Source organism: Sus scrofa, chromosome 7 (assembly GCF_054392235.1).
Source record: "Sus scrofa isolate SSC_HxYL_T2T_F1_AM1 chromosome 7, Sscrofa_HxYL_maternal_Yorkshire_Landrace_v2.0, whole genome shotgun sequence".
NCBI lineage: Eukaryota > Metazoa > Chordata > Mammalia > Artiodactyla > Suidae > Sus > Sus scrofa.
This window is the reverse complement of record NC_139389.1, coordinates 5589112-5616139: the sequence shown is the minus strand read 5'-3', so window position 1 is coordinate 5616139 and position 27028 is coordinate 5589112. Positions and strand designations below refer to the sequence as shown.

Genomic DNA, 27028 nt, shown 5'->3' with positions numbered 1-27028 from the left:
CCAAATTTATCGATAGGTCTTCTGCTAGTTCATTATTTCGAAGAAACCGTTTTGTACACTTAAGTTGCCTAACAAGTCCCAATGCACATGCGACCCTGTTTCCAAATAAACGAATGTGAGTGCTGTGTTGAGATTAAGGGGTTCCCCTTGCCCTGGTGCAGACATGCGAGTTAGATGTCTAAGTATATATATAAGCATGTGTGTGTGTGTGTGTGTGTGTGTGTGTGTGCGCGCGCACGTGTGTGTATTTTTATTGTGTATTTGCTGCCTTTCCCTGTAGAAGATTTGAGGTAGACATGTATTCTGGAACTTGCGCCCTAATGATTTTTTTAGCTTTCGGCTTTTTGTGGAAGCTTTCACTTTTAATTACTGTCTAGTGTGTTTTTAAAGTTAGCATCATTTAAACTTACATTGGTTGGTATTTGAGAAGATTCAGACTTAGAAATTATCAGCGTACACTCGTCCCTCAGAATCCACAGAGTTCTGGCTCTAGGACCCCAGTGGGTCCTGAAGTCCAAGGATGCTCAGGCCCCGTAGAGTCAGCCATCGGTGTCTGCAGGTTCTGCATCTGCACAGACAGAGGGCTGACTGTATATTTATTGGAAAGATTTGCATATAAGTAGACTTGTGCAGTTCAAACGTACATTGTTCCGGGGTCAGCTGCATAAGCTTAAAGGTAACCACAAAAATAAATTTCTGTCAGTGAACATTCGGTCTGTCTACGGGTTCTGTAGCTGCAGATTCAACCCTCTGCAGGTCAAAAGTATTCACGGAAAAAAAATTCCAGGAAGTTCCGAAAAGTAAAAATTGAATTTACCATGCACTAGCAACTATTTACGCAGTGTTAGTCATTATAGTAATCTTCATAGATTATAAGCAAATGCTCTGCCCTTTTATTTAAGAGACTTGAGCATCCACAGGTTTTATTATCTGCTGGGGCGGGCGTGGGGGTCATAGAACCAGTCCCCTGCTGATACTGACAGCTGTGGTGGTTGTTGTCTATAAATTGGTGTCTTCTTCTGCATGTGCTGGGTGTTCATTACAGTAATCTAGGCCAATTCTCCTACTTTCTCAGGACGAGCCCCTTCTTATCTCTTTATATTCAACTAGGATAACCAGTTGAACTGCTGAATTGAACTCCCAAGACGGTCCCTGGCAGGTTTCCGTGCCCAGCACTCTAAGTACACTCTTGAGGCTTTGGTAGAAGTGGGACTTCAAATTTGCTCAAACTACATTTAGTATTTTGTAAAATACTTTTTGTAAATATATATATATGTATGTATTTATCATAAAAAACATATAATTCTGTCTAACCTAAATATTATTTGTAAAATAAAATACTATTTTATTGAAGCATTACTGTGACCTCATCATCAGATTCTGCAGTTGATAATTGCTCCTCTGATATTGCTCTTTTTTTCCTTATTTCATTTTCTTAGGTATGTATGGTCTGGTTTGTTAGTTGTCCTTGGCATATTTCTCAATGTCTATAGCAAAAACATGGATAAAATAAAACTGCCATCACTCTATGATCTGATAAGCAAAACCATGGAAGCGAGAAAGTCAAGAACATTGGCACAAACTGTATAGGCAGTGATGTGTCCTGTTTATGAAATAGAATTCTAAGGGAACAGTCATCAGTTAATGAACTTTCCAAAAGGATTGTTGTGCGAACCAAAGGATCTAAAGGCACATTCTCCGTCTGTGGATGGATTTTACACACGGCGTTGGCCTTTCCTCAGACCCTTGTTTGTTTGAGTCCTGAAGCGCTCAAGAGCTGCACACCTGACACACCGTGGAATAAAGCATGAATATGAAGGACCGATTCTTACAGCCTGTTGAAAATTTCACTGGAAATGGACCATGTTGCAAGACTACATAATTACGACATATCAAAGAAATTGATATGTAAAAGCAGACTTTTTTTCATTCCATTTCGGTGGTGTTATTTAAATCAATTCTCTGTTGTAAGAGTGAACTGATGATTTAAAATCCAGAGAGCATAACTTCATTATAAATAAAATGATTCTGTGATTTTTTTTTTAAGAATGTATTTGATAGAATTTTGTTATGAACAGGGGGTATGAAGGTTGAATGTTGCTACGAAGAGAGGAAGTAAATTTTACATACACTTTAAAACGTAGGCTCTTCTCTGCTCATTTAAAAGTATTCTTTGGAGAAAACATGCTGTGACCTTCCTGCGGGATGTAGGCCCTGGAGTAAAAAGCAGTCGGCCTCCTGAATCCTGGAAGTCTTTATCACAAGACACATTTCCGACCCTTCATCAGAGGTGCTGCAAGATCTAATGGTTTTCCGTTTTTGAATTGAAGGGAAAAGAACTGGTGTCTTAAATGATTATGAAGTAATAAAGCTGTAGTTTTTCCTAAAAGTAAAATTTAATTTAGCAACGAAGATGAAATAGGATAAATTCCAGAAACACGAGTAGATTTAGCAAATTTGCACAGTGTGTCGCAGGGTTTTGAGTCGAAACTCAGAAAGATTTTGGCCTTGATTTTTTAGCAGTGAGTTTTAGAATTGCTTCTACTGTATCAAAAGTCCTATTAATCTCCATTTTCAATGTAAGTGCTGTTGGCTGAAGCAGCTCAGTGTCTATGCTCTTGGTGATATCACTTATATTTGGCGAGTATGGTATGTTTAGTATATTTAATCATAGTCTTAAAATTCCATTGTATTCTGATGGCAACCTTATACCTGTTATGTGCACTTGTGGGTGTCACGGAGCCCATGAAAACGTAAGGATTTAGCCCAAGAAATTCTGATTTTCATTAGCCATATTAAATAAAATACTGTGGGGCATATTTTGAAGTGGAAGGAATGTTACTTTGTGCTTCATTCTGTTGCCTTAAACTCTTAAGACCATGAGGATTAGTACTTTAAAAAAAAAAAGTCAATTTCCTAATAGTATAATTTTAACTTATCAAGACATCCTTTTATGAAGCCCATACTTACCTTCCTAGTTTTTTTACTTCCTGCCCATTATCAACTCCTCATCCCACTCACCCCACCCCCTTTTAAACAGTTTAGCACTTGCTTCAAAATCAGTTTGCCAGGCTAACCATTTGTATACACCATTTCCTTGTTTTACCTGCTGTCAGAAAGAGTTAAACTTCATCTCACTTATTTGCATCCGTGGAGTAGTAGCAGTCATCTAAAATACAGATTTCTGTAGTAAAGGAAGTCAACATTTGAATGTATACTTTGTGCCAGATTTAAAATACAATCTTTTATGAATTTTATCTCATGTCATCCCAACAACCAAAAAAGTGATAATAAGGGAATTTAAAATATTTATCTCATGTCATCCCAACAACCAAAAAAGTGATAATAAGGGAATTTAAAATATTCACTGCAGGAGTTCCCATTGTGGCTCAGCAAGTTAAGGACCCGGCTAGTATCCATGAGGATGCAGGTTCAATCCCTGGCCTCGCTCAGTGGGTTAAGGATCTGGTGTTGCTGCAGCGTAGGTCATAGACGTGGCTCGGATCCCGAGTTGCTGTGGTGTAGGCCGACAGCTGTAGCTCCAATTTGACCCCTAGCCTGGGAACTTCCATATGCCACAAGTGCAGCCTTAAGAAAAAAAGAAGTCACTGAATTGCAGTATTTAAGTGCTTGTTAGGTACCTGACCCTGTTGCAAGTGCTTTATATGCAATAACTTATTTATATCCTCCCATCTCTCCAAGGGTCAGTATTGTTATCCTCCTTGCTCGGATGAAGAAGCTGTGTGGGATTGTGCCCTTCGTGACCTGACTTAGCTGGAAAGAGCCAGAGCCCCTTAAGCAGTCTGGCTCCAGAGTGTGCCTTCTTTCTAAATAGAATGCGATTATTCATGTTTACATTTTTGCAAATGATGAGGACCAGGGTGAGGACTGACTGGCTCACGATTACAGAACACGATGGCACAGGACCCGGAGTCAAACCCCATCACACGCCCACGCGTGTTTTCTGTTCATTGCACCGTCCTGTGACCATTTAAATAACCTGATGAGTGGTGAAGTGTTCTCAGTAGACTTCGTGGATTGCAGGTCAATGTCTTTGCTTTAAGCTGTGTGTGGAAATAAATTGTTTCTTCATCTCTGTCCACCTTAGATGCCTGTCATACCCACTGAGTGGGCGCTCCGTCGATAGCTACGCCAGACGAGACCAGTTAATACCGTTACAATTCTGATAGTCTGAATCCTGCCATATTATGTCCCCTTTCTGACATAATATTCAGGGTCACAAAATAACAATAGCAGGAAAATGCGGCCAACATTTGTGGGTCACTGTATTAAGATCGGACCTAGAGGGAAGCCAGCCTCGCTAGAATCCCCACTGAGGCCATGTTGTATATCTGGCCGATGCTTGTCCTTGGCTTCTGGGAAGGAGCTTCTAGGCTCTGGAATAAGAGTTGTTGGTTGTGGTGGGTGCAGGGGTGGGCTTCCCGCCATCCTGGAAAGACTAATCATGTGACTATAGAATTAGGGTTTTGAACTCACCAGATTAGCCCACCCACTGCAGGGGAGGAAGGGGTTTGGAGATTGAGTTCAATGTGCATGGTCAGCAATTCAATCAATCACGGCCACATAGGGAGACCCAGTAATAACCCAGGCTTGGGTTTGCTCCCCTGGTGGGAGAGCCACGTGGATGTGCCAGGAGGGAGGCACATCCTCAAGACACGGAAGTTTAGTGTTTGTGATCCTCTTGGACCTCACCCCGCGGGTGTCATCTTCTGTCCATGCCTGATTTGTATCCTTTACGATATAGTGGTAGAGGAATGTATAGTGCTCCCCTGAATTCTGTGAGATATTCTAGCAAATTAAGGAAACCAAGGGGAAAATCCCCAAATTTGTAACCATCTGGTGGTCAGGGATCCTCAGAGCTTGCAGCTGGTTTTGAAATGAGGGCAGTCTTGTGGAGACTGTGCCCATAACCTTGACACTTGACCTACCTCCGGGCTTTGGGCTTAACAAAGGTTATTAAGTAACATTCAGACAACCCAGATGTCCACTGACAGGGAGTGGATCAAGATGATGTCCATATACACAATGGAATATTACTCAGCCATGAAAAGGAACGAAATACCAGCATTTTTAGCGACATGGATGGACCTAGAAATTATCATGCTAAGTGAATTCAGTCAGACAATGAGATACCTACATCAAATGCTATCACTGACATGTGGAATCTGGAAAAAGGACACAAGGAACTTCTTTGCAGAACAGATACTGACTCACAGACTTTGAAAAACTTACAGTTTCCAAAGGAGACAGGTTGGGTTGTGGGGGGATGCGCTGGGGTTGTGGGATGGAAATCCTATAAAATTGGATGGTGATGATCATGGTACAACTATAAATGTAATAAATTCATTGACTAATAAAAATATACATATAATTTAAAAAAGGAAAAAATTTTTAAAAATTAAAAAAAAATTTTAATTAAGTAACATTTAGCATCCTCTGAACTGTTATCTAAGTTTCTTAATTTTCTGAAGTGATTGTTATCTGAAACCTGCTTTCCATGCTAGATTCTTCCTTGGTCGAGGAGCACAGAATTCTAGTAAGATTTAGAGTTCCTGTCATGGCGCAGCAGAAACGAATTAGACTAGGAACCATGAGGTTGCAGGTTCAGTCCCTGGCCTCGCTCAGTGGGTTAAGGATCTGGTGTTGCTGTGAGCTGTGGTGTAGGTCACAGATGAGCCTTGGATCCTGCATTGCTGTGGCGTAGGCTGGCAGCTACAGTTCCGGTTTGACTCCTGGCCTGGGAACTTCCATATGCTGCAGGTGTGGCCCTAAAAAAAAAAAGAAAGGAATTCTAGTAAAATTTGACCAGGATAATGTACCAACAATATGGCTTAGCGTGTGAACTGGACTTTGGCCCCTGCCATCAGCCTTCACAAGGATTAAATCATGAGCCACTGCAGCTTCGGACCCACAGCCCCCCCTGAGCAGAGCTCAGGGTGGAGACCAGAAGAGGCCCTCTGCGCTCCTGGAAAACTAGAAGAACAGGTCTTCAGATGGTTAAATGTTTGTAGGAGATTTTATGAGCCCAATTCGTGCATCTCCTCATAGCTAGAAAAACACTAAAATCCTTCCATGATGACTGCTCTCTGTGACTAGCAGTCCCCTGCACGAGACCAGCAGCAAACTTCTGCAAAATGTGTGCCTGGCTGCAGGCACCTGCCCCTTCACCTTTATCACTTATATCTGGGTATTCCCCCTTTCCTCTTTGGGGTGCTCTTTCAGAGCTGGGCTGTAGTAAAGTGGACAAAACCAAAAATGTCCTGGTCATCTGTGAGTGTGGTCACCGGCGAGCCCTGAGGGCATTCGAGAAAGAAACAAAGAAGGCTGGCCCACAGCTCAGGTACAGATCCAAGGAGTGACTCCAGGAAGCTCAGACCTTTACATCTTCCCATAGAAATTGGTTTTCTGTAAGTCTGATTATCTGCAAATCTTTTGTTCCCACTACCTTCCCTTTATTGCAAAAACTCTTATATCCTAGCTCCCCCCCCCCGCCCCCCACCTCTCAGGACTACCTGAGATGCTGTCTCACCAGCTTCAATCCTAATTTTGAGGTAGAATATTAACTCAGGGAGTCACTGGAGGAGCCTGGGCTTCCATGCATTCGTTGATGTGGCCATTGATGAACATTTGTGGCTTAAGGGCTCCAGGGAGTAACATCCCCACAGGCCTTGTGTACTGTAGGGAATGTACCTACGCCCAGATGGACTTTAATCTTTAATCCCCTGTGACTCAGTTTACAGGAAGAAAAGGACAAAGAAACGATGAGACTTACGGGACACTTCCACCCCTAAGACCCTATTGGACAAGGACTGATACGGGTAACTGAACAAGGCCAATGGGAGAAGACCACATCTTTCTGGACCCCACATTGGTACCTGCCCCCAACTTTAAGGAATAAAAACCCCTATAGGACAATAGAGAATGGGAGCTCTTCTCCCCGCTCCCGGCAACCCTGGGAGTTATCTGCTTTGCTTGCTTGCTGCCTGTGTGTTGGCAGAATTCATTCTTCAACTGCCCTAAACAAGAACCCGGATTCCGGTATCATCTTTCTGGTATCAATTTCACCCCAAATAAAACTGAACTCTCAACTTTCAAGTTGTGCATTGTTCTTTAAGTTGACAGCAGGATGAAAATCTATGCATCCCAGTATCCCATTTGCTCTTTAAACTGCACAGTTATCAAATTACCAGGTTAAGCATTGCGGTGCTCAAAACCTTTCTGTGCATCCTCCCTGATTAAGCAAATGACAGTTGGTTTCTATGATGTGTTTGAGCAAAAGTGTGTCTCAATTTCACCTATTCTGCTTTTCACGTGTGCCCTTTGAATGTCCTTCTACTTGCCCCTTGACCCAACCCTCTTAATCATTTAACAGATAATGCAACATCACTGGCTTTGTAACCAACCTAGTGACCTGTGGGACTCCTGGGCACACAAGCTTTTCTGGGTCCTCCATTGCTTGTTTTCAGGGAATAAGCTGCAGCCTCCATGACCTTCACTGAGTTCCAAAAGGCAGTTGCTAATTAAGACCTGGGAGAAGCAGTGCGGCCCTGGGGCAGGGTCCAGGTTCCTCCTCAAGGAATATACATAACAATATCTTCTTGAGCTTTTCTGTACAACTAAAACCCCCAACAAATGGGGGAACTGCTTGATGAAGCATTCTTCATTCAGGAAGGAGGAGGACCACCAGAACCTGTCCTGGGGCCACTAAACACCAGTTTTGAGAAACAAGACAGGCTTGCCTCTATCCTGATCCTTGTCTATGGCCCGGATCCTTCTTCCACTCCCCAAACTATTAAACCACCTCCTAACCCCTTCCAAAGGGGGCACAGTCTTTAAGGCATGAGCCTGCTGTGGTTCCCTTTGCCTGGCAAAGCAATAAAGCTTTCTTTTTCTCCTTCACCCAAAACTCTCTGTGTTTCAGTTCTGCACTGGCAGACAGAGGCCAAATTTCGGCAACAACTTGACTGCTCTGTTTTTATTTTAATGTCATTTGTTCAACCACTCTCACTGAACCAACGGGATGTGAGCTAAGCCTTATGCTAGATGCTGAGGATGCAAAAAAGAATCAAGTACAACCCTAACTCTTAAGGAACACCCCTTCTAAACAAGATTTGCTTGGATCCCTACAGGAAAATACACAAACTATGTGGCTCTTCCAGTCATAGAATATCTTCTTAGCCTCAAGTTTTCAAAACTAATAATTGCCCGCAGTGGTAGTGCTTCAGAAACATTACTGTGTTCATGAATCATCTGAAGATCTTTTTAAAAAACAGGATTTTAATTCAGTTGGATTGGCTTGAGGCCTGAGATTTGGCACCCACAAGAAGCAGATGCTGTGATCCATGGACCACACGACAGGACGGACGTCTTAGTTACAAACTCTGAATGTTTTCAGTAGCAGGACATCTTAAATTGTTGGAATAATTTTCACTTGATTTCCTTCCATTTGCTTTTCTTATTTTTTTCTTTTCTTTTTACAGCTGCACCTAAGGCACGTGGAAGTTCCCAGGCTAGGGGTCGAATCAGAGCTGCAGCGGCTTGCCTACACCACAGCCACAGCAACACAGGATCCAAGCCTCATCTGCGACCTACCGCACAGCTCAGTGCAATGCTGGATCCTTAACCCACTGAGCAAGGCCAGGGACCAAACCTGCATCCACTTGGGTATTAGTGGGATTCTGTTTCTGCTGAGCCACCACAGTAACTCCTGGGGGGATTTTTTTTTTTTTTTTGCACCAACAGGGCTCTTTATTGTCTGCAAGACCTCTGGACAGGTCCCAGGGACACCCCGCCAGGATGCTCAGGGGCAGAGGGGAAAGGGGGCTCCAGCCCTCAGAATGGTCTTTGGCTCCCACAGCACTGTGTGCAAAGACAGCTACAAACTACCTGAATGTTTCTGGCTGGAAACCAGTCCACCCAACATGTTCCACAACGGAGCAGAAATCTTACTGTGTTGCAGAGTGGCTGGCATAAGTGCAAAGAGTTTTTTAATCATTGCAGGTGTGTGAAAGATTTAATATTCATTACTTTCTCCATAAATGTTACTTTAAAAAAAAAATCTTCACGAAAGTGAGATAAACCCATAATTTCCTACTAGTCATGGTCTATTGTTTTAATTTCATGGCATGTAGTTAGAAGACTCTTTATGCTATTTTTGTAGTGACATTATGAAGAAAACGTTCACTTCAGTGACTTACCGCGGCTTCAGAATCAAGTGTGGATTACAGGGGGTTCGGGAAGTAGGGCTTAACACTTCAGGGATTCTTCTGAGACTTTAATCACAAAATGTGTTTTATCAAATGTCTTAATCCTATGATAGCCCCCCAAGTTTCTAAAACATAATTAATTAGACCAGTTTAATCAGTTTGACACGATTGATAAGATTCAAGTAGAGGAAATAAGTAAAACATGGATAATTATTCGCAATAGATAATGATGGCATGAGATCTTGGAGTCCGATGGCTACAGATTTCCTTGCAGGTCTCATGGTCCCTTTTTTTCTCCTAATGCCACTTACGGTGAAAGAATAGATCCATCCAAGTGTATATTGTCTTTTGTTTCTGACTCAACAGAATATGAACATTTGGGGGATCGGGTTTTTTGTATGTTATGAAAATGCCCATTAACATATCTTAATTGCGTAGGATATATTTTTGTCTGTGTACCCGGAGAAGATTCATAAAACCATGAAATCATTTTTCTCAGGTTCAACTACATCTTACCTGATAGAATGGTTCTCTGCCATGTCTCTGCTGAGCAGCACAAAATCATAAAGTCTCAGGACTTTTTTTTTTTTTTTTTTTTGTCTTGAATTTTTGAGGGCTTCACCTGCAGCATACAGAGGTTCCCAGGCTAGGGGTCGAATCGGAGCTGTAGCCACTGGCCTACGCCAGAGTCACAGCAACGCGAGATCCGAGCCGCGTCTGCAACCTACACCACAGCTCAGGGCCACGCCGGATCGTTAACCCACTGAGCAAGGGCAGGGACCGAACCCGCAACCTCATGGTTCCTCGTCGGATTCGTTAACCACTGAGCCACGGGGGAACTCCTCCAGAAGATGCTTATTTTTAAACAGCTTTAAGTGTTTGCAGGGTTCAAAAAAAATTGAGGAACCAGAAGAGTGCCAGCCACAGCCAGCAGTGATGGACCCACACAAAAGAAAAATATGCAGGCTCATAATCACACACTGAGTAAAGAGATTTATCCTTTCAAATGTCCCAGTTATTTCATAAACTGTCAAAGTCAATCTAATGGGCATACATTTAATTATTTGTTTACTCAATTCTTAGCATCTGGCCATTCTGTTAAAACTGACACACAAGTAGTGATTTTTTTTCTTAATTCAGAGGGCTTGTCTCTACAAAGTTTCTAAGACGGTCTAATAGTTCCATTTTTTTTTTCTTCCTTTTCTGGGACTCCCCTGGATGTTGGCGCCTCTTTTAGCTCAGATTCCCCTGAGCTCTTCATTCATGGTTTCCGTCTCTTTACTGTTTCTGGGAGGGTTTCTCAGCGTGATCTTTCAACACATTCTTCATCTATTCAGCCCGGTATTTTAAAATATATTTTAAAATACATTTCAACTATTCTATTTCCTACTAAATATTGACAACCTTGGGAGAAGGAGAAATTCTTATACACCACTGGTAGAAATGTAAAGTGATACAACCACTTCAAAAAGCTATCTGGCATTACCAAAATTGTATATATGCATACCCGAGGACCAGAAATTCCACGCAGAGGCACATATTACAGAAATATGTGCACATGTATATAAAAGACACAAGAGAATTCAGAGCAGCATCTCTCATAAAAGAAAAGGCGAAAAGCCATCCAGGTGCAGTAGCCACCTACAGGCGAATGGGTAGAAAAAATTGTGGTGTGTGCATATAAGAGAATGGATATGAAAGACTACTATTCATAGCAACAAGAATAAATCCCATATTTGAAATGTTGTATGAAAGAACATAGATACAAAACAACATAAACTGTGTGATTCCATTTATACAAAGTTCAAAAATAAAAGGGCAAGGCAAAACTGTAACATCTAGGGATGCAGGATTTGATGGTAAAATTATCAAGAAACTCTAAAGATATGATAATGTGGAGTTCCCCTTGTGGCTCGGTGGAAACAAATCCGACTTGTATCCATGAGGACGCGGGTTCGATCCCTGGCCTTGCTTAGTGGGTTAAGGATCTGGCATTGCTATAAGCTGTGGTGCAGGTCACAGACTCGGCTCGAATCTGGCATTGCCATGGCTGTGGCATAGGCCAGCAGCTCCAGCTCCGATTCTACCCCTAGCCTGGGAACCTCCATATGCTGTGGGTGTGACCCCAAAAAGACAAAAAGAAAGAAGCAAACAAAGAAAGAAACAAGCCAACAAAGAAATAAGGAAAGGAAGGAATGATAACATGAAAGACAGTTTGGAGATCCCATTATAGTTACTGCCATGGCTTGGGTCACCACTGTGGCATGAATTCCTTTCTTTGTCCAGGGACCTTCTGCATGCTGTGGGTGTGGCCCAAAAAAATTAAAAGACACTTACATAGGAGGGGCAAGGGAGGGATGAAGGATGGCAGGATAGGCTTGTATGGTGCTTGTCGTGGTTCTAGTGCCCTGTGTGGTGATTCCATTGGTGGCCCTCTGAGATTCATCACTGAGCTGCACATTTTTAGTTGATGTGGTTTTCTGTATGAGTGGTACATTGCAGAAGGAAAGAGTTTTCTAAAAGAGGAAATGAAAGGGGAGGACAGAAACCATCTTTGGAAGATGACTTGACAGCTCTCTAAGGAATGTGGACTCTTGGACCAGCCTGTGCTTGCTGTTTCCTCTTAAGTCTTGTTTTCTTCTTCCAGCAAAAGATCCATCCCTTCCTTTTGAACTGCATCCAACACTTTTGTTTGCTTGTTTTCTGTCTTTCTCTCTTTTTCAGCCCGTACCCGTTGCATATGGAGGTTCCCAGGCTGGGGGTCCAGTCGGAGCTGTAGCCACCAGCCCATGCCAGGGCCACGCAATGTGGGATCCCAGCCACGTCTGCCGCCTACACCACAGCTCATGGTAATGCTGGATCCTTAACCCACTGAGCCAGGGATCGAACCTGCATCCTCATGAATGCCAGTCAGGTTTGTTAACCATTGAGCCACAATGGGCACTCCTGCATCAGGCACTTTTAAAGTGAGATTTTTTTTCTAACAGTGCCTTCTCTTTATTGGAGTATCTTTAGCAAGCTAAAGGTGCATGGAGAAAAAGTCGTTCTTTCCTTAGTGACAATAGCAACTGTTTAAATGGATGTAACTTACACATGCTTATGTACGTATATCTGTTTATTTGTTTCAACTCTTCTTCAAAGGCAGTGTATCTGATTATAGGGATGTAGTCCATCATTAGATACTTTTCATCACATGCTGCATTAAGTGTTTTCCATTTTGAAGACAGATCTAAAACACCAGTCTTATCATTCTTCAGTTTGCGATTTAAGTATAAAATCCTGCCAGTGTTGCATTCATTAAAATAAAACCGTCTTCGAAATTAAGCACTAATTTCCCCCTCAAATGGCCATTGCTGGTTTATTCTTTCTTACTTTCTTTCTAATTACCATTGTAATGAAATAGCCAGTGTTAGGGTAAAAAGTGATTTCAAAGGCAGCAATTTCTTATTATGAATCAAATACTTTCCCCACCACCCCCACCCCTGGGAGTCGGCCCTAGTTATAGAAAATGCATGTGCAAACTCTGTCTCTGCTGAGACTAAAATAGTTTTGAAATAGCAAATCATACATTCAGCACAAAGAGTAGGCTTTCAAGCATTTCACTAAAGCAAAGAGGAAGAGGAAACCCATTATATATCCACTATCAGATCATTTCTGATCCCTCTATTCTGCTGCTCTCAGAAACAGATTTTCAACCTCTTAAGTCACAGCTATAGGACTTCCCATAGTGGCTCAGCAGGTAAAGAACCCCAAATTGTGTCCGTAAGGATGAAGGTTCAATCCCTGGCCTTGCTCAGTGGGTTAAGGATCCGGCATTGCTACAAGCTGTGGCATAGGTCACAGATGAGGCTCAGATCTGGTGTTGCCATGGCTGTGGTGTGGGCCAAAGCTGCAGCTTCAATTCAACCCCTAGCTTAGGAACTTCTGTACGCCACAGGTGTGGCCATTAAAAAAAAATTAAAAACACAGCTATAATAATAACACATCTGCTGGGGATAACTAGTATCAAAGCAGATATGAGCACAGACACTTAGAAAACTATAAAGCAGTATAAAAGCATTAATGGCTCACGCTCTCATCTGGCCACCCTCTTCCACACACTTGGTCACACAATTCACTCTGCTTCTAACACAGGATGCTCTTTTTGCTTCCTGTAAAAAATGAGTCTCGGCCAAAATATCTTGCTTTCATCAGTTAAGCAGAAATTTCTTTTAACTTTGATCTTATCCCATGTGGACGTCTGCTTTATCTATGATGGAAAATTATTTTTCATCAAACGTGGTCCAGCGACACTACTTCTGCTTGCACTTTGGTGCTGGACAAGAGAAATGAATGTCCCTCCTGGGCACTTTTGGGTCTATCTGCACCTCATTTGTCACCAAGGACCCTTTTTCCACCTGCAACTTCAACTAACCAATAATGTATTCACTTTAAGATGATGGGAATAGCAAATGCAACCTGATCCTTGGGAGAAAAAAAAACTCTACAGCTAACTAAAGACATTCAATCTGTGAACATGTCCTAATTATGCAAACTAAATATCATGGATATATTCTTTCTTCATTTGAAGAAAGCAAAGAGAAGTTCCCATCATGGCTCAGCAGTAACGAACCCAACTAGTATTCATGAGGACTCGGGTTCGATCCCTGGCCTCACTCAGTGGGTTAAGGATCCGACATTGCTGTGTAGGTGGAAGATGAGGCTCAGAGTTGCTGGCAGCTACATCTCTGATTCAGTCGCTAGCCTGGGAACTTCCATATGCCACAGTTGTGGCCTTAAAGAGACAAAAAATTATAATAATTTTTTTTAAAAAGCCATCTGTCTAAAAAGGTAATGAAATGTTTGGTTCAAAATATAATGTTGGGGTAAAATGACAGTGACAGTAAAAAGATCAGTGGTTGCCAGAGGTTGAGGAACAGGGAGGGAGGGGAAGGAAGGGTGGAGAGATGAGCACGGATGAAATTATTCTGTTCGAAATTGTAGTGGTTGATGCAATACACACATTATGCTGTAGTCAACACCCTTCGCAGTTGCATCACAAAGAGTGAGCCTTAAAGTAAACCGTGGACTAGAGTTAATCACAGTGTATTCACAGTGGAGCATTAACTGCAATAAATACACCACATCGTGAAAGATTTTGTATTGGGTTGTTTCCTTGTTATTGAGTTTTGGGAGTTCCTCATATATCCTGGATACACACATTCTTTTTTTTTTTTTTTTTTTTAATACCCATTTGTGGGTATAAATGATTTCCTAGCTAAGACAGACATGACAAGAACATTGACAGGTTCCCAGCAGGATGGAGCCAGACCCCCAACCCCCAAATGTGGCTCCTGTGGCATAAGGAGGTTCCTAGGCTAGGGGTCCAATCGGAGCTACAGCTGCTGGCCTACACCACAGCCACAGCAACGTGGGATCTGAGCCGCGTCTGCAACCTACACCACAGCTCATGGCAATGCCGGATCCTTAACCCACTGAGCAAGGCCAGGGATGGAACCTGCAACCTCATGATTCCTCGTCGGATTCATCAACCACTGCGCCATGACGGGAACTCCCTGGATACACATTCTTTATCAGACACATATTTTGCAAATATGTTCTCCCAGTCTTAATTTTCTCAGCAATGTTCTTCAAAGAACAGAAGCCTTTAATTTTAATTAAAGTCTAATTTAATCTTTTTTGATCTTTTTCTTAATCATTTCCAATAAATCTTTGCCTTACCCCCCCAATATTTCTTCCATGTTTTCTTCTAGTTTTAATTTTACATTTAGATCTAGTTATCCTTTTTGCATTAATGTTTGTATAGAACATAATATATGAGTAAAAGTTCATTGTCTTGAATATGGATATTCAATGGTTCCAGCTCACTTTATTAGAAGCAAATTCCCTTCTCCACTAAACTGTCTTTGAACTTTTTTCCCCAAAAATCAATTGACTGTATAAGCATGAATCTAATTCTGTATTATATTCCATCCATTCATGTGTCTATCTTTTTTGCCAATGCTACACTCTCTTGATTATGTAACTTTAAAATAAGTCTTAAAATCAGATCGTGTGAATCCTATTATTTTGTTCCGCTTTTCAAAAATTACTTAGGCCAATCTAGATTCTTTGTATTTTCATGTACATTTTAGAAGCAACTTGTCAATTTCTTTTTTTGACACGCAGATGCACACAAATGTCGAGTTATAATTCTGTATACCAGAAATTTACATAAGTAAAAAAATTGCCGCTAAATTTTGAGTGAGGTTGCATTGAAACTGTAGATCAATTTAGAAGAATTAACATCTTAACAATATTAAATTTTCCAATCCATGAATATTGTTATTGATGTCCACTTATTTAGGTCTTCTTTGATTTCCCTCATGAGTCTTGCAAATGTCAAAATATATATTTTGCACATGTTATTAGATTTATACCCAAGTATTTCATGTTTTGGGTGCTCTTATAAACTGTACATTTTATAATTTCAATTTCCAATTGTTCATTGCTACTCTCTATAAATACACTTGATTTTTCTATATTGATTAGTATTTCATTTTTTAATGACCAGTTTCTCCCTGGACATAATACATATTCTAGAACCACGGTCCTCAAGCCTGGCTGAACCTCAGAATTGCCTACAAAACTATAAATACACAGATTCTCAGACCACGTGTCCCACAAGTTCTTAGTCTATAGTTATGGAACAAGTCTAGGCATTTACGTTTGAAAAGCTTCCCCAGGTAATTCGGATCTTGGAGAGGTTTGGGACTCCACATAAAGCATTTGTGGGTATAAATGATTTCCTAGATAAGACAGACATGACAAGAACATTGATTGGTTCCCAGGAGGATGGAGCCAGACCCCTAACCCCCAAATGTGGCTGTTCGCCTTGGAGACCTGCTGTGGACACCCTCTCCCAGAATGTTGAGGCTCAAGTTGGGCAGGAAGAAATGACGGTCTTGGAAAACCACTGTCTGCATAGATTAACCCCCTGCAAGGATTAACTGCCCTCTGTCATGGGACTCGACCCCTCCCCTCCCTTGACCTCCCCCTCCTCCTCCTTCTTCACTCCTGCCGCAAGGTCCCGCCATGAACTCCAGCCACAGATTCTCACCACACATCCTTTATGAGGTCAGCACCTCCTCACAGTTGGGGCTGGCACCATCTTGAGGTCCCCCCCCCCACTCCCAATGCCTTAATAAATCTCTTTTGCTTTACTAACTTGGCCTTGCACGTTCCTCCCTCAGCAAACCCAACAAACATAACCCATTTCCTATACTGACACTCCTAACCTACACTCACTGGGTATCTGCAGTTGGATTTCGAGCGAGAGATTTTCAGTGAGGTGTCTGTTTGGAGTCCTAACCACTTCTTTTAAACCAATGGCATGCATTTGTTGGATATTGTGCCAAATTACTAACTGGGGTGAGAAGCTCGTTGAAATTCAGTCTAAGGCCATGTTGGGCCAGATTAGCACAATATTGCTGACTATTTGAACAAACGATGTACAATTGATTTGACAGGGGAGCAAACAAGGGGACACGGGCTGAAAGAGTAATAAAAAGTGGTTATGTTCTAGAATGGTTTGCCAAGGTAAACTCTGATGACAAAGGGCTTGTTGAGAGCAAGAGCTACAAAGTCCTATTTAAATGGTTTGTCAAGAGAGTTGGGGTCGATTTATAACCAGGATGTGAGGAAATCTCTTGGAAGAATCCAAAGGCAGGAATTTCACGCTGGCCTCCCAGGGGACTGAGAGAAAGATAAAGAGAGCCATCAGCACCCCAGGCAGTTCCTCCCTTCCTCTGTCCACAGAGTTGTTTCTAGCTTCTCTCTCTCCCGTTTTCTTCTGGCAGAGTCTTTTTCAGCTCCCCGTCAATCAAGAAACCCCCTCAAGGAGATCCATGCCCTACATCTACAGGACTCCAGAAGCCGAATCCATGTCCAGCTAAGAAGCTCTCAGGTCAGATCATGAAATGGGCCTCAATTAGGTTATGGAAACATCCCTTAATATTGACAGAGGGCGGTTGCAGGAAATATCCTCTGGGAAAGAATAAAGCATCCCGTTTGATTCCCATCTGCGGTCTACAGAGGCCATATGTGGAACCTCAAAAAAGGTACCAGTGATGGCCACGTAGTGATATAAAATGTGTCTATCATGTCATTCTGCGATGGTGACATACGTCCCATAGAAGTGTCAGTTTTTTGAATGTTCTAATACACCAAGGACAGCATCTGCTAAATAGAACTCTAAGGCTGGTAAAGAAAACCTTTTGTTCTCAACACAGAGAGAGGAAATTTGGTCTATCTTTTTTAACAGGAGCATTGCAGAAACAGTATTGGGGTAATTAAAATTAAATTACTTTTAAATAAATGAGCTGAATACATAACAGGCTTGTGGAAATAAGGCCATTTACTTGGATGCTAGACTATGGGGTTTGGTTTCTTTTTCTGTTTCTTTCTCCGATGACAGTAGTTTCCAGATCATACCTCAGAGTTCAATTCCTTTAGCACAGGCTTGGCATTCATTCAGAGATACTTATATCCAAGATGAGAAGGAGGAATTTTATTTTATTTTATTTTTTTCATTTATAATGATTTTTATTTTTTTCCGTTATACCTGGTTTACAGTGTTCTGTCAATTTCCTACTGTACAGCAAGGTGACCCAGTCACACATACATGTACACATTCTTTTTTCTCCCATTATCATGCTCCATCATAAGTGACTAGACATAGTTCCCAGTGCTACACAGCAGGATCTCACTGCTAATCCATTCCAAAGGCAGTAGTTTGCATCTATTAACCCCAGACTCTCAGTCCATCCCACTCCCTCCCCTGCCCCTTGGCAACCACAAATCCATGAGTTTCTTTTCTGTAGAAAGGTTCATTTGGGCCATATATTAGATTCCAGATATAAGTAATATCATATGGTATTTGTCTTTCTCTTTATGACTTACTTCATTCAGGATGAGAGTCTCTAGTTCCATCCATGTTGCTGCAAATGGCATCATTTTGTTCTTTTTTGTGGCTGAGTAGTATTCCATTGTGTATATGCACATCTTCCTAATCCAATCATCTGTCAATGGACATTTAGGTTGTTTCCATGTCCTGGCTATTGTGAACAGTGCTGCATTGAACATGCGGGTGCATGTGTCTTTTTCAAGGAAAATTTTGTCCAGATATATGCCCGAGAGTGGGATTGCTGGGCCATGTGGTAGTTCTATGTATAGTTTTCTAAGGCACCTCCATACTGTTTCCCATGGTGGTTGTACCAATTTACATCCCCACCAACAGTGCAGGAGGGTTCCCTTTTCTCCACACCCACTCCAGCATTTGTTGTTCGTGGACTTATTAATGATGGCCACTCTGACTGGTGTGAGGTGGCACCTCCTGGTTGCTTTGATTTGCATTTCTCTCATAATCAGTGATGTGGAGCATTTCTTTCATGTGCTTGTTGGCCATCAGGAATTTTCATTGTCGCATAGCGAGGGTTCTAGAAATGTGGGGATGCCCTGGGTATTGCCAACAGGGAAGCGGAACCGGCTCTTCCTTTTCTGATCAGGATGTGGGGCCGAAAAGCAAGAGGCCTGGACTAGGTTAGTTCAACGAAGTTAAGTCTCAGGGTCAGAGAAACCAGACTGATATGAGTGGAACAAGGTCCTGGGGAGACCTACCCCTTGCTTTAGAGACGAGGGAGTTGCGGGCTCCAGGTATTCTAGGCGTTGGCTAAGATCTTACTCTGAGGCATTGGCAGGATTGGTCAGAACAGAATATCGATTTCTGTCTCCCAGCTGAGCTACCTTCTGTGAAAGCATGTTTTTCCACTTAAAAGCTTTGGGCAGGAGAAAAGTAACAACAGTCAGCTTTTAAAAACCAAGCCTGTAGTTCTCCCCAAAGAAACCAGCCTGAACAGGGTTGCTTCTGCCCTCATTCAGCAGTTGATCCCCACACATATAAACCTCACCTTTATTTAACCTCCCCCCACCCTCTGGGTGCCTCAGCCTGGACTGCGCATCCACTGCTTTTGTTAGAATGCAACTTTAGGAGTTCCCGCTGTGGCAAAGTGAGTTGAGAATCTGACTGCCATGGCTCCAATTGCTGCAAAGGCACAGATTTGATCCCCAGCCCAGCACCGTGGGTTAAAGGACCAGGTGTTGCCACAGCTGCTGTGTAGGTCACAGCTGTGGTTAGGATTCAGTTCCCTGCCCTGGGAACTTCCAGAAGGTTATCAGGGTGGGGCCCTAAATCAATAGGACTGGTGTCCTTATCAGATGAAGAAGAGGTCCTTCTCCCTGTGGCTCAGCGGATTAAGAACCCAACTAGTACCCAGGAAGACGTGGGTTCCATCCTTGGCCTCGCTTAGTGGGTTAAGGATCCGCCCTTGCTATGAGCTGTGGTTAGGTCACAGACATGGCTCAGATCTGGCGTTGCTGTGGCTGTGGTGTAGGCTGGCAGCTGTAGCTCCTATTTGACCCCTAGCCTGCAAATTTCCAGATGCTGTGGGTGCAGCCCTAAAAAAAAAAAAAAAAAGAAAAGAAAAAAAAGAAAAGAAAAGAAGAAGAGGAAGCACCTGCTCAGAGGAAAGTCCACAGAAGACAAGAGAGAAAGTAGCCATCTGCCTCCCAGAAAGAGAGGTCTCACCAGATCCCAACTTGGCTCCTTGATTTTGGACTTTCAACCTTCAAAACTGTGAGAAAGCAAATGCCTTTGTGTTAAGCCACCAGTCTGTGGTATTTTGTTACAGCAGCCTAAGCTGGCCAATACAATAATTGAGGCTGCAGATGATGCGTAGACGGTAAAATCTTTTCTGAGCTCCTAGGCAAGGCGCCTCTAATGAAAGAGAAGACGAACTATCTCTAGAACTCATTCTCGTATACATTTTGTAAAGTGTGTTTTCACATTCCAATCTCACCTCTTTAAAACTGATGTGCATGCTTTTTCTCCCATAAAACTTTTGCTAGATTTTTAAGCATTTTTTGTTTGTTTTTTAACTTTATATTTATTCCAGATGTACCATTTCCTAAACCCTATCCCGTTGACTCACCTTTCATATTATTTTTCCAGCAGTTTGGAGGTTTCATCAAATATTGTGACCGTTCATCTACTTTTCCTAAATTCTAAGAACAATGTTTTAAAAAACCTATTCTTTTAGTATATAAACATTTTAAGCAATTTAGATTAATTTCCTTTCCATCTGGCTCCTCTAATATTCCTTGAAAATAATCGTGTATGTCTGTTGCTTGAGCCTATTAGATTAAAGAGATACTACCAGTCTCATTTTTCATTATATCCGGACCCCGCTCCTAAATTCGAAGAGGATCCATACTTACTCCTGAAAGATACAAAGTCTCTAAATCACAGTGCATTCCATTTTCACCAATAAATCCTGAAGGCATACAGGAAGTTGCCAATAGCCGCATCACCCATCCGCAGGGCGTTCGTGTGGGAAAGCTGCAAGGGCACTTTCCAGGCTGCTAAATGGCATAGGAAGACTGCGTGAGTTTATTTGCAGAAACAGGCTGAAGGATCACGGGGAAATAGCCCACTCTTCGTCCCCCTTGTACATTTCCATTTTCTATTCGCCAACTGTTAAAAGACCAAGCAAATATTCTCGATTGATGAAGGTCAAGGGAGGATGTCCACTGACTTTTCACAGGTCTAATATCGTGCTAGGGAAGCCGACTCCAAGGGTCTTTGGATCCACACAAAGCGACTCGAAACGCAGAAGAGCGTCTCAGTTGTGCCGTTCAGATTCGCCGTAGCACATGGTATTTTGCACAAGGAATTTGAACCCATCAGAAATCAGGACAAAACATGATTTTGGAAGGACTGGCGTTTGTGGAGACCATGAAGCGCCTAACGTTAATTTTCCCCTTGTCATCATGAGGTGATGTGCGCTACATCGGACAGTCTGATGGCCCCTGTTCGCACAATCCGGTCTGATTATTTTGGACGGCTTGTTACCACGTGCATGAAAGTCACGTCAAATGGGTCTCGCAGAAATAAAGGCTAGAATAAGTACACGAACCTGCAGTGATCACGTTAAACTCCGGGCTCGAATCCTGAATCCTAACTTCTTGTGAAAGACAAGGCACGTCTTCCGTCATCTTCCCTGTCCTCTTCCTTCTTTTTCCTCTCTCTTCTTTTTTCTTTCTTTCTTTTTTTTGGTCCCTCTCTTCCTTCTTTTTTTTTAAACCTCACAGAACCCTCTTCTCTCGCCAGATCTTCCTCCTCACTGTACAGGAACATGGCTTTTGTTCCCGACACGCTCAGGGTGAAGTCAGGATTCTTTACTAAAATGTCCCTGGTCCTCCAGCCTCATCACTTACTGTCCTATGAGGGCACCTGTCCTGGCACACACCCCCTCCAGCCAAACTGCGACATATGATAGGTTCTCTGGTCTCTTTCCTCTAGGTGTCACCAAATGATTCCATCTGCCTGGAAAGTCCTTCCTCTGGCTAATTCCTTCTCGTCTTCGGATTTCTCTGGGGGGAGTTCCCTGAGGGCTCAGCAAATTAAGGATCTGGCATTGTCACGGCTATGGTTCAGGTCATTGCTGTGGCACAGGTTTGATGCCTGACCTGGGAACTTCCACATGCCATGGGCACGACAAAAAAAAAAAAAAAAAAAAAAAAAAAGATTTCTCTTGGGCATTAGCCACTCTGGGAAACTCTTCTGTGCCCTCTTGTCGTCCCCCCTCCACCCCCCACTGTGCGGTGCCACCGCCCTCCTCTGGGTGGTAAGGATCCCTTGCTCAGACCCAGCACGTCAACTCCGATTCTGCAGACAAAACCTGCCAGGGTCTGTTGTACCTTTTTTTTTTTTTTTTTTTTTTTTTTTTTTTTTTTTTTTTGTCTTTTTAGGGCTGTACCTGCAGCATATGGAGATTCCCAGTCTAGGGGTCAAATCAGAGGTGCAGCTGCCAGCCGGCACCACAGCCACAGCAACTCAAGATCCAAGGTGCGTCTTTGACCTACACCACAGCTCACAGCAATGCTGGAACCTTAACCCACTGACAGAAGCCAGGGGTCGAACCTGCATCCTCATGGATACTAGTTGGATTCGTTACCGCTGCGCCACGACAGAAACTCCAGTTCTGTTCTACTCTTACCTCTACATCTTTTATCTCTGAGGTCCCCCCACCTAGAACAATGAGTGGAACAGCGAATGTGTATTAAATGATTCCCCAACATCGTGTCTCTGTTTAAACTCTTCCTTCCCTCTTGGCCCAAATCCCCTCCTTTTATTCGCCCATCCCAACCTTTCTCTTCTCCCCAAATCCCACTTAAGCCCCATCCCTCTTGGAAGCACCTCTGTTTGCCTGGAGCATGTCGTCTGTACCTTTAACTACTTTGTGAAAGTCTTATAGACCCAAACCCGTCTAGAAGACCTTCCAGGTAAAGGTTGCCTCTTTATTCCTTCCGTGCAGCCTGATGCTGGGCACAGAGAAGTTTCCTAATGCTCATTGTTTGATTTGCCCGAATGGGGAAGGGAACCCTCTGAAAATATGGTAGAGGGTCAACACCTTCCAAAGCACAATGATTTGTCAAAGGCCATGGCACCCTTTCCAGATAAAGGGATTCCCTTTGTTGAAGCAGCAGGATCATCATTACTGGTTTTATTATTATTATTTTTATTTGCCATATAAAACCCATCTATCCTGAAGCCAAGGAAAGCAATAAGACTCGTGACATGCTTTGAGTGCTTTTATTAGTCAGAACTCTGGTCTATTATATGCCCAAGTCTTTAATATGCATGAAACAGTATTCTCTGATGCAACAGATGATTAAAGGACTATATTAAAGCATTCATTCTGAATGGAAATACATGGACAAGGAAATTCCCAAGGCTCAGAGCAACTACAGGGAGGAATATAAGCTAAAGTAGGCCGTTTCTCCCCCGGGAAATTCTATGGAGACCACTTTCGATTTGGGGTTTTAAGTCTAAGAAGTTGTGGCAGAAAGCATTGAAAAATCGGGTCTGTGGCTTGTTCACCTGCAAGCGCTGGTGGGTTTTTTAAGAAAAGGGAAGAGACGTCCATGCTGAGAAGCAGCTTTCTCACAAGCGTTGGGTGGGTGTTGAGGCTGCTGGTCTGTGATGCCACCTCTGCGATATGATTATCTTACAGGTTCTGGGTCACTCACCCAGCCGGTATGAGGTTTGATTTTGTCACAAAACTGCCCCTCCTCCTGTCTCGTTGTGTCCTCTTATTTGTCCTTGAATGAAAGGTGTCTCTTTTGTAGGTTCCAAGTTTTTTTGTCGACAGTGGTCCAGCACTGAGCTGTGATTTGGGTGTTTTTATGAGAGGAGATGAGCTCAGGTCTTTCTGCTCAGCCACCTTGTTCTTCTGTGCAGCTTTCTCTGTGGTTTGCCTTCTGCAAACCGTTTGCTAGGCTCACCTCCTAAGGCTCCGAAACCCCCCACCCCCGTCCAGACCGACCCCTCCGTCTGTGAGAGGACTTCCCAGGGTGGAGGAACCTTTTCTCCTTCATAGCTCCCTCCCCAGACAAGCTCAGCTAGTGTTCTAAGAAACACTGTTCTACATTAAATGGCTAAACAAATACCTTTGCCCTTTGTAGTTTGTAAACTCATATAATTCCTTCACTTAATGACTTGGGAGGAAATTTCACCATTTCGTAAAATTTGTATTAAGAAAGGAGACTCAAAGGCTGAGTCCCAAATTCTCATGTTGTTAACCAACTTCTAAACAGGCAGGGAGGGGAGTTCCCATTGGGGCTCAGTGGTAACAAACCCGACTGGGATCCAGGAGGATGCAGGTTCGATCCCTGGCCTCACTCAGTGGGTTAAGGACCCAGCATTGCTGTGAGCTGTGGTGTAGGTTGCAGACTCGGCTCAGATCCTGTGTCGCTGTGGCTGTGATGTAGGCTGGCAGCTGCAGCTCCGATTCAACCCCTAGCTTGAGAACTTCCATATGCCGGGGGGGGGGGCCCTAAAAAAATAAATAAATAAATAACCAGGAGACCAAGAGAAGCAAGAGGAAAGACGATGCAGTCTTGGAAAGGATTTGATCATAGCCAGTTAAGAGAATCAGGAACAAGACCACAAGCAGGTGAGCTTTGAATGGGCAGGTTTGAAAGATGGAATTGGAAGGGGGTGAGGTAAGGTATCATTTAGCACCATCTAAACCTGGACTTTTGAAAGTGAAAACAAGGATAATTACTCCAAGGAAATAAGCATAAGTTGGTCAGTCCAGGCTAGAGAGAGGAAGTGAGTTGACTTCCATTTACAGAGACCCCCTCTGCAGGGAGGGCAAAGAATAGGGAATTGTCTAACCAGCCAGGAGGACATTGGGTCGGTGATCTGGTTCCCAGCTAGCTCTCGACTTCATCTTCTGCCCCTCGGTCTTCCGCCTGGGCAGTCCCACCCCCACCACCCCCACACCACGCCAGGCTTTTCCAGGGTCCTTGCTCTCAAGTTCCTCAGGTATCCCCATGGCTTATGCCTTCATCGCATTCGCATCCAAACAAGAAGTCCTTGCTGTGACCTTTGGAGTATGATGGTTTGTGCCCGAAAGGAGTGATGATCTCTGACTTCCGGTTTTAAAGGATCACTGCTGTCTGCCGTGTGGGAAGAAACAGGCCAGACGGAAGCAGAGATCCAGGAGGAAGGCAGTGCACCTGTCCAGGTAAGGGGTACAAGGTTTCCTCTGAAAGATTGGTCTAGCAGCCACGTGTAAGAAATGAAGTGTGAGACCACAGGGGAGGATTGGCTTATTTAGACAAGATGGGTTGAAACCTGAATTGGGCGTCTGGAGGTGACCATGGCAGACGAAAGGGTGGAAGCAATGGGCTTGGCATCTGACTGCACTTGAAAGAACAAAGAAAGCCAGGTGCCTTTGCTGAGTGTGGGATACGTGTTTGAAGGGAAGACAAGAAAATCCATCAGATTGGGCAGTGAGGTGGTTTTTTGTGATGTGAAACACATTTCAAGACAACTGGAGAACAGTGAAGTCAGCAAAGCATGGACAGCTTTTTCAAGAAATGGATCAAGAGTGACAACAGCTTGAAGGAGAGGCTGAATTTAAAGGGGAAAAACATATTCAAATGTGGGGATACCTGAGTTTGCTTGAAGCCTGAAGGAAAACTCTTTATGGAAAGTAGTGACAAATTCCTATAACAGGACCCTACTACAGGACCCATGAAACTGGACCCACCCCAGGGGTCTTCCCAGGTCACAAATCTAAGCCCATGTCACCCTGCGCCTACAGGAAACACTGGACAAGGAGACCTAAACACACCCATGACAATCCTCCAACTTGGCCTCAGCCAGCTCAACTGACCCTAGAAAACAGCAGCTGCCCGCCTTGTAAGGAAACCCCCAGTCTCCTAGCCAATTAGGCCTTGTCTCCATGCTGCCTCCTCTAAGACTCTATAAACCTCATCCTTGCCCAAAATCCCTCAGGAAGAGAGCCCCATGCTTGTGAGGCACTGTCTCCCCCAGACCATGGATTGTTCTCCCTCAAATAAAGGACTTCAAGCTCATGATCAAATTGTTTTTGCTGTATCATTTGACCCAGGTAATGAAAGTGAACAGAGAGAGCGGACCCACGGCCAGAACTTGCAAGAAACTTGGGTACCACCTTGTCTGAGTCATCCACTCCAGGATGCAAGCCTGGCTCTCAACCAAGTGGACCGTGTTTGCATATTGACATCTGAAATACCCTCCTCACTGCGAGAAGGACCAGGAGTGGGAAAAAACAAATGCTTGTCGATTGATTTTCTCAAACGCATCCAAATGAAGCCTGGAGGCTGAGTAAACAACCCATCAGTGATAGGCACCAGGCTGGGCTCTGAAGATACAAAGAATAGACACACACAGTGTCCACCTTCAAGAAGCTTACCGTCTAGCATCTAGCCAAAGTCTGAGTCCAGCATTTGCCTTCAATGGTGGGCCTTCATTTGGTCTTCAACGGCTAACCAAAGAATTTGGTGCACTCTAGATAAAATCTGTTGGCAAAACAGACTACGGGCATAGCATTTGTAAGTCATCAGACAAGAGGGCACAGGGACCACCTAGGTGGTATTTTTAGATCGCATTTTTAGTAAATATTAAATAGTGGCAAGATAAATTTATTGATTTGCATTGTAACTCATCACAGCTCTTTTTAAAACACACCACTTTCATAAACAATGGTATCTTTGCCGTATACCCCTCTCCACTGTAAATTATTTCCCTGTGTATTTCCTCATAGTACAGTAGAAATATTAAACTGAAAACATTCCTAGAGTGAATCATGAACTACAACTGGCTACGAAATGCCTTCTGAGTTCAAAAAAAAAAATGTATCTGTGCCGGTTAATTACATATTTAAAAATAAATGGAAATCTGTCCAAACATATTCTTTCCCTAAAAATATCTGGCAAATAAAAGAACCATAAATACAGTTTTAAATAGGAATAAAAGAGGGAGAGAAAAACATTTACAACATTAGTCTGCAATAACAAGTAATTTTCAGTTAATCTAAGGCCTACCATTGTTTTTTTCTCAGTGAGAGAACAAACATGGGTAGCTATTTTTTAAGAAAGCAGTTTCAGACACTCTATAACTTGGAGGATAAAACGACCATTTATTTTTTTATCTTTTTGTCCTTGTGTTCTTTTATGGCCATACCTGCGGCATATGGAAGTTCCCAGGCTAGGGGTCAAATCAGAGTTACGGCTGCCGGCCTACACCACAGCCACAGCAATGCAGGATCCAAGCTGTGTCTGCGGCATACACCACAGCTCACAGCCACGCCGGATCCTTAACCCACTGATCGAGGCCAGGGATCGAACCCGTGTCCTCATGGATGCTAGTC

At 43.1% G+C, this 27028-nt stretch overlaps 2 protein-coding genes across 14 annotated transcripts in view; both read left to right on the top strand.

Annotated features, from left to right (window-relative positions):
* The window catches only part of SLC35B3 (solute carrier family 35 member B3), a 29045-nt gene extending 21929 nt beyond the window's left edge, over positions 1-7116 (top strand). For 8 of the 13 annotated variants that reach the window (XR_014809563.1, XR_014809562.1, XR_014809565.1 and 5 more), the window contains one exon: positions 1440-2819. Coding sequence is in view for 9 of the 13 variants with exons in the window: in XM_001928807.6 (XP_001928842.4) it covers positions 1440-1590 (151 nt within the window). In the remaining 4 variants the exon portion in view is untranslated. Of the gene's footprint in view, positions 1-1110; positions 2820-6754 lie in introns of those variants that run through there. The other 5 variants (XM_084967352.1, XM_021100163.2, XM_021100166.2 and 2 more) reach the window with 2 other exon arrangements.
* A 7057-nt stretch (positions 7117-14173) lies between these two features.
* LOC146401167 (uncharacterized) lies at positions 14174-26569 on the top strand. Its single transcript, XM_084970322.1, has 4 exons — positions 14174-14271; positions 17066-17172; positions 24777-24856; positions 25748-26569. Exons 1-4 carry the CDS (start codon positions 14174-14176, stop codon positions 25817-25819), a joined length of 357 nt encoding a protein of 118 aa, XP_084826448.1. The 3' UTR covers positions 25820-26569.
* Positions 26570-27028: the final 459 nt, after the last annotated feature.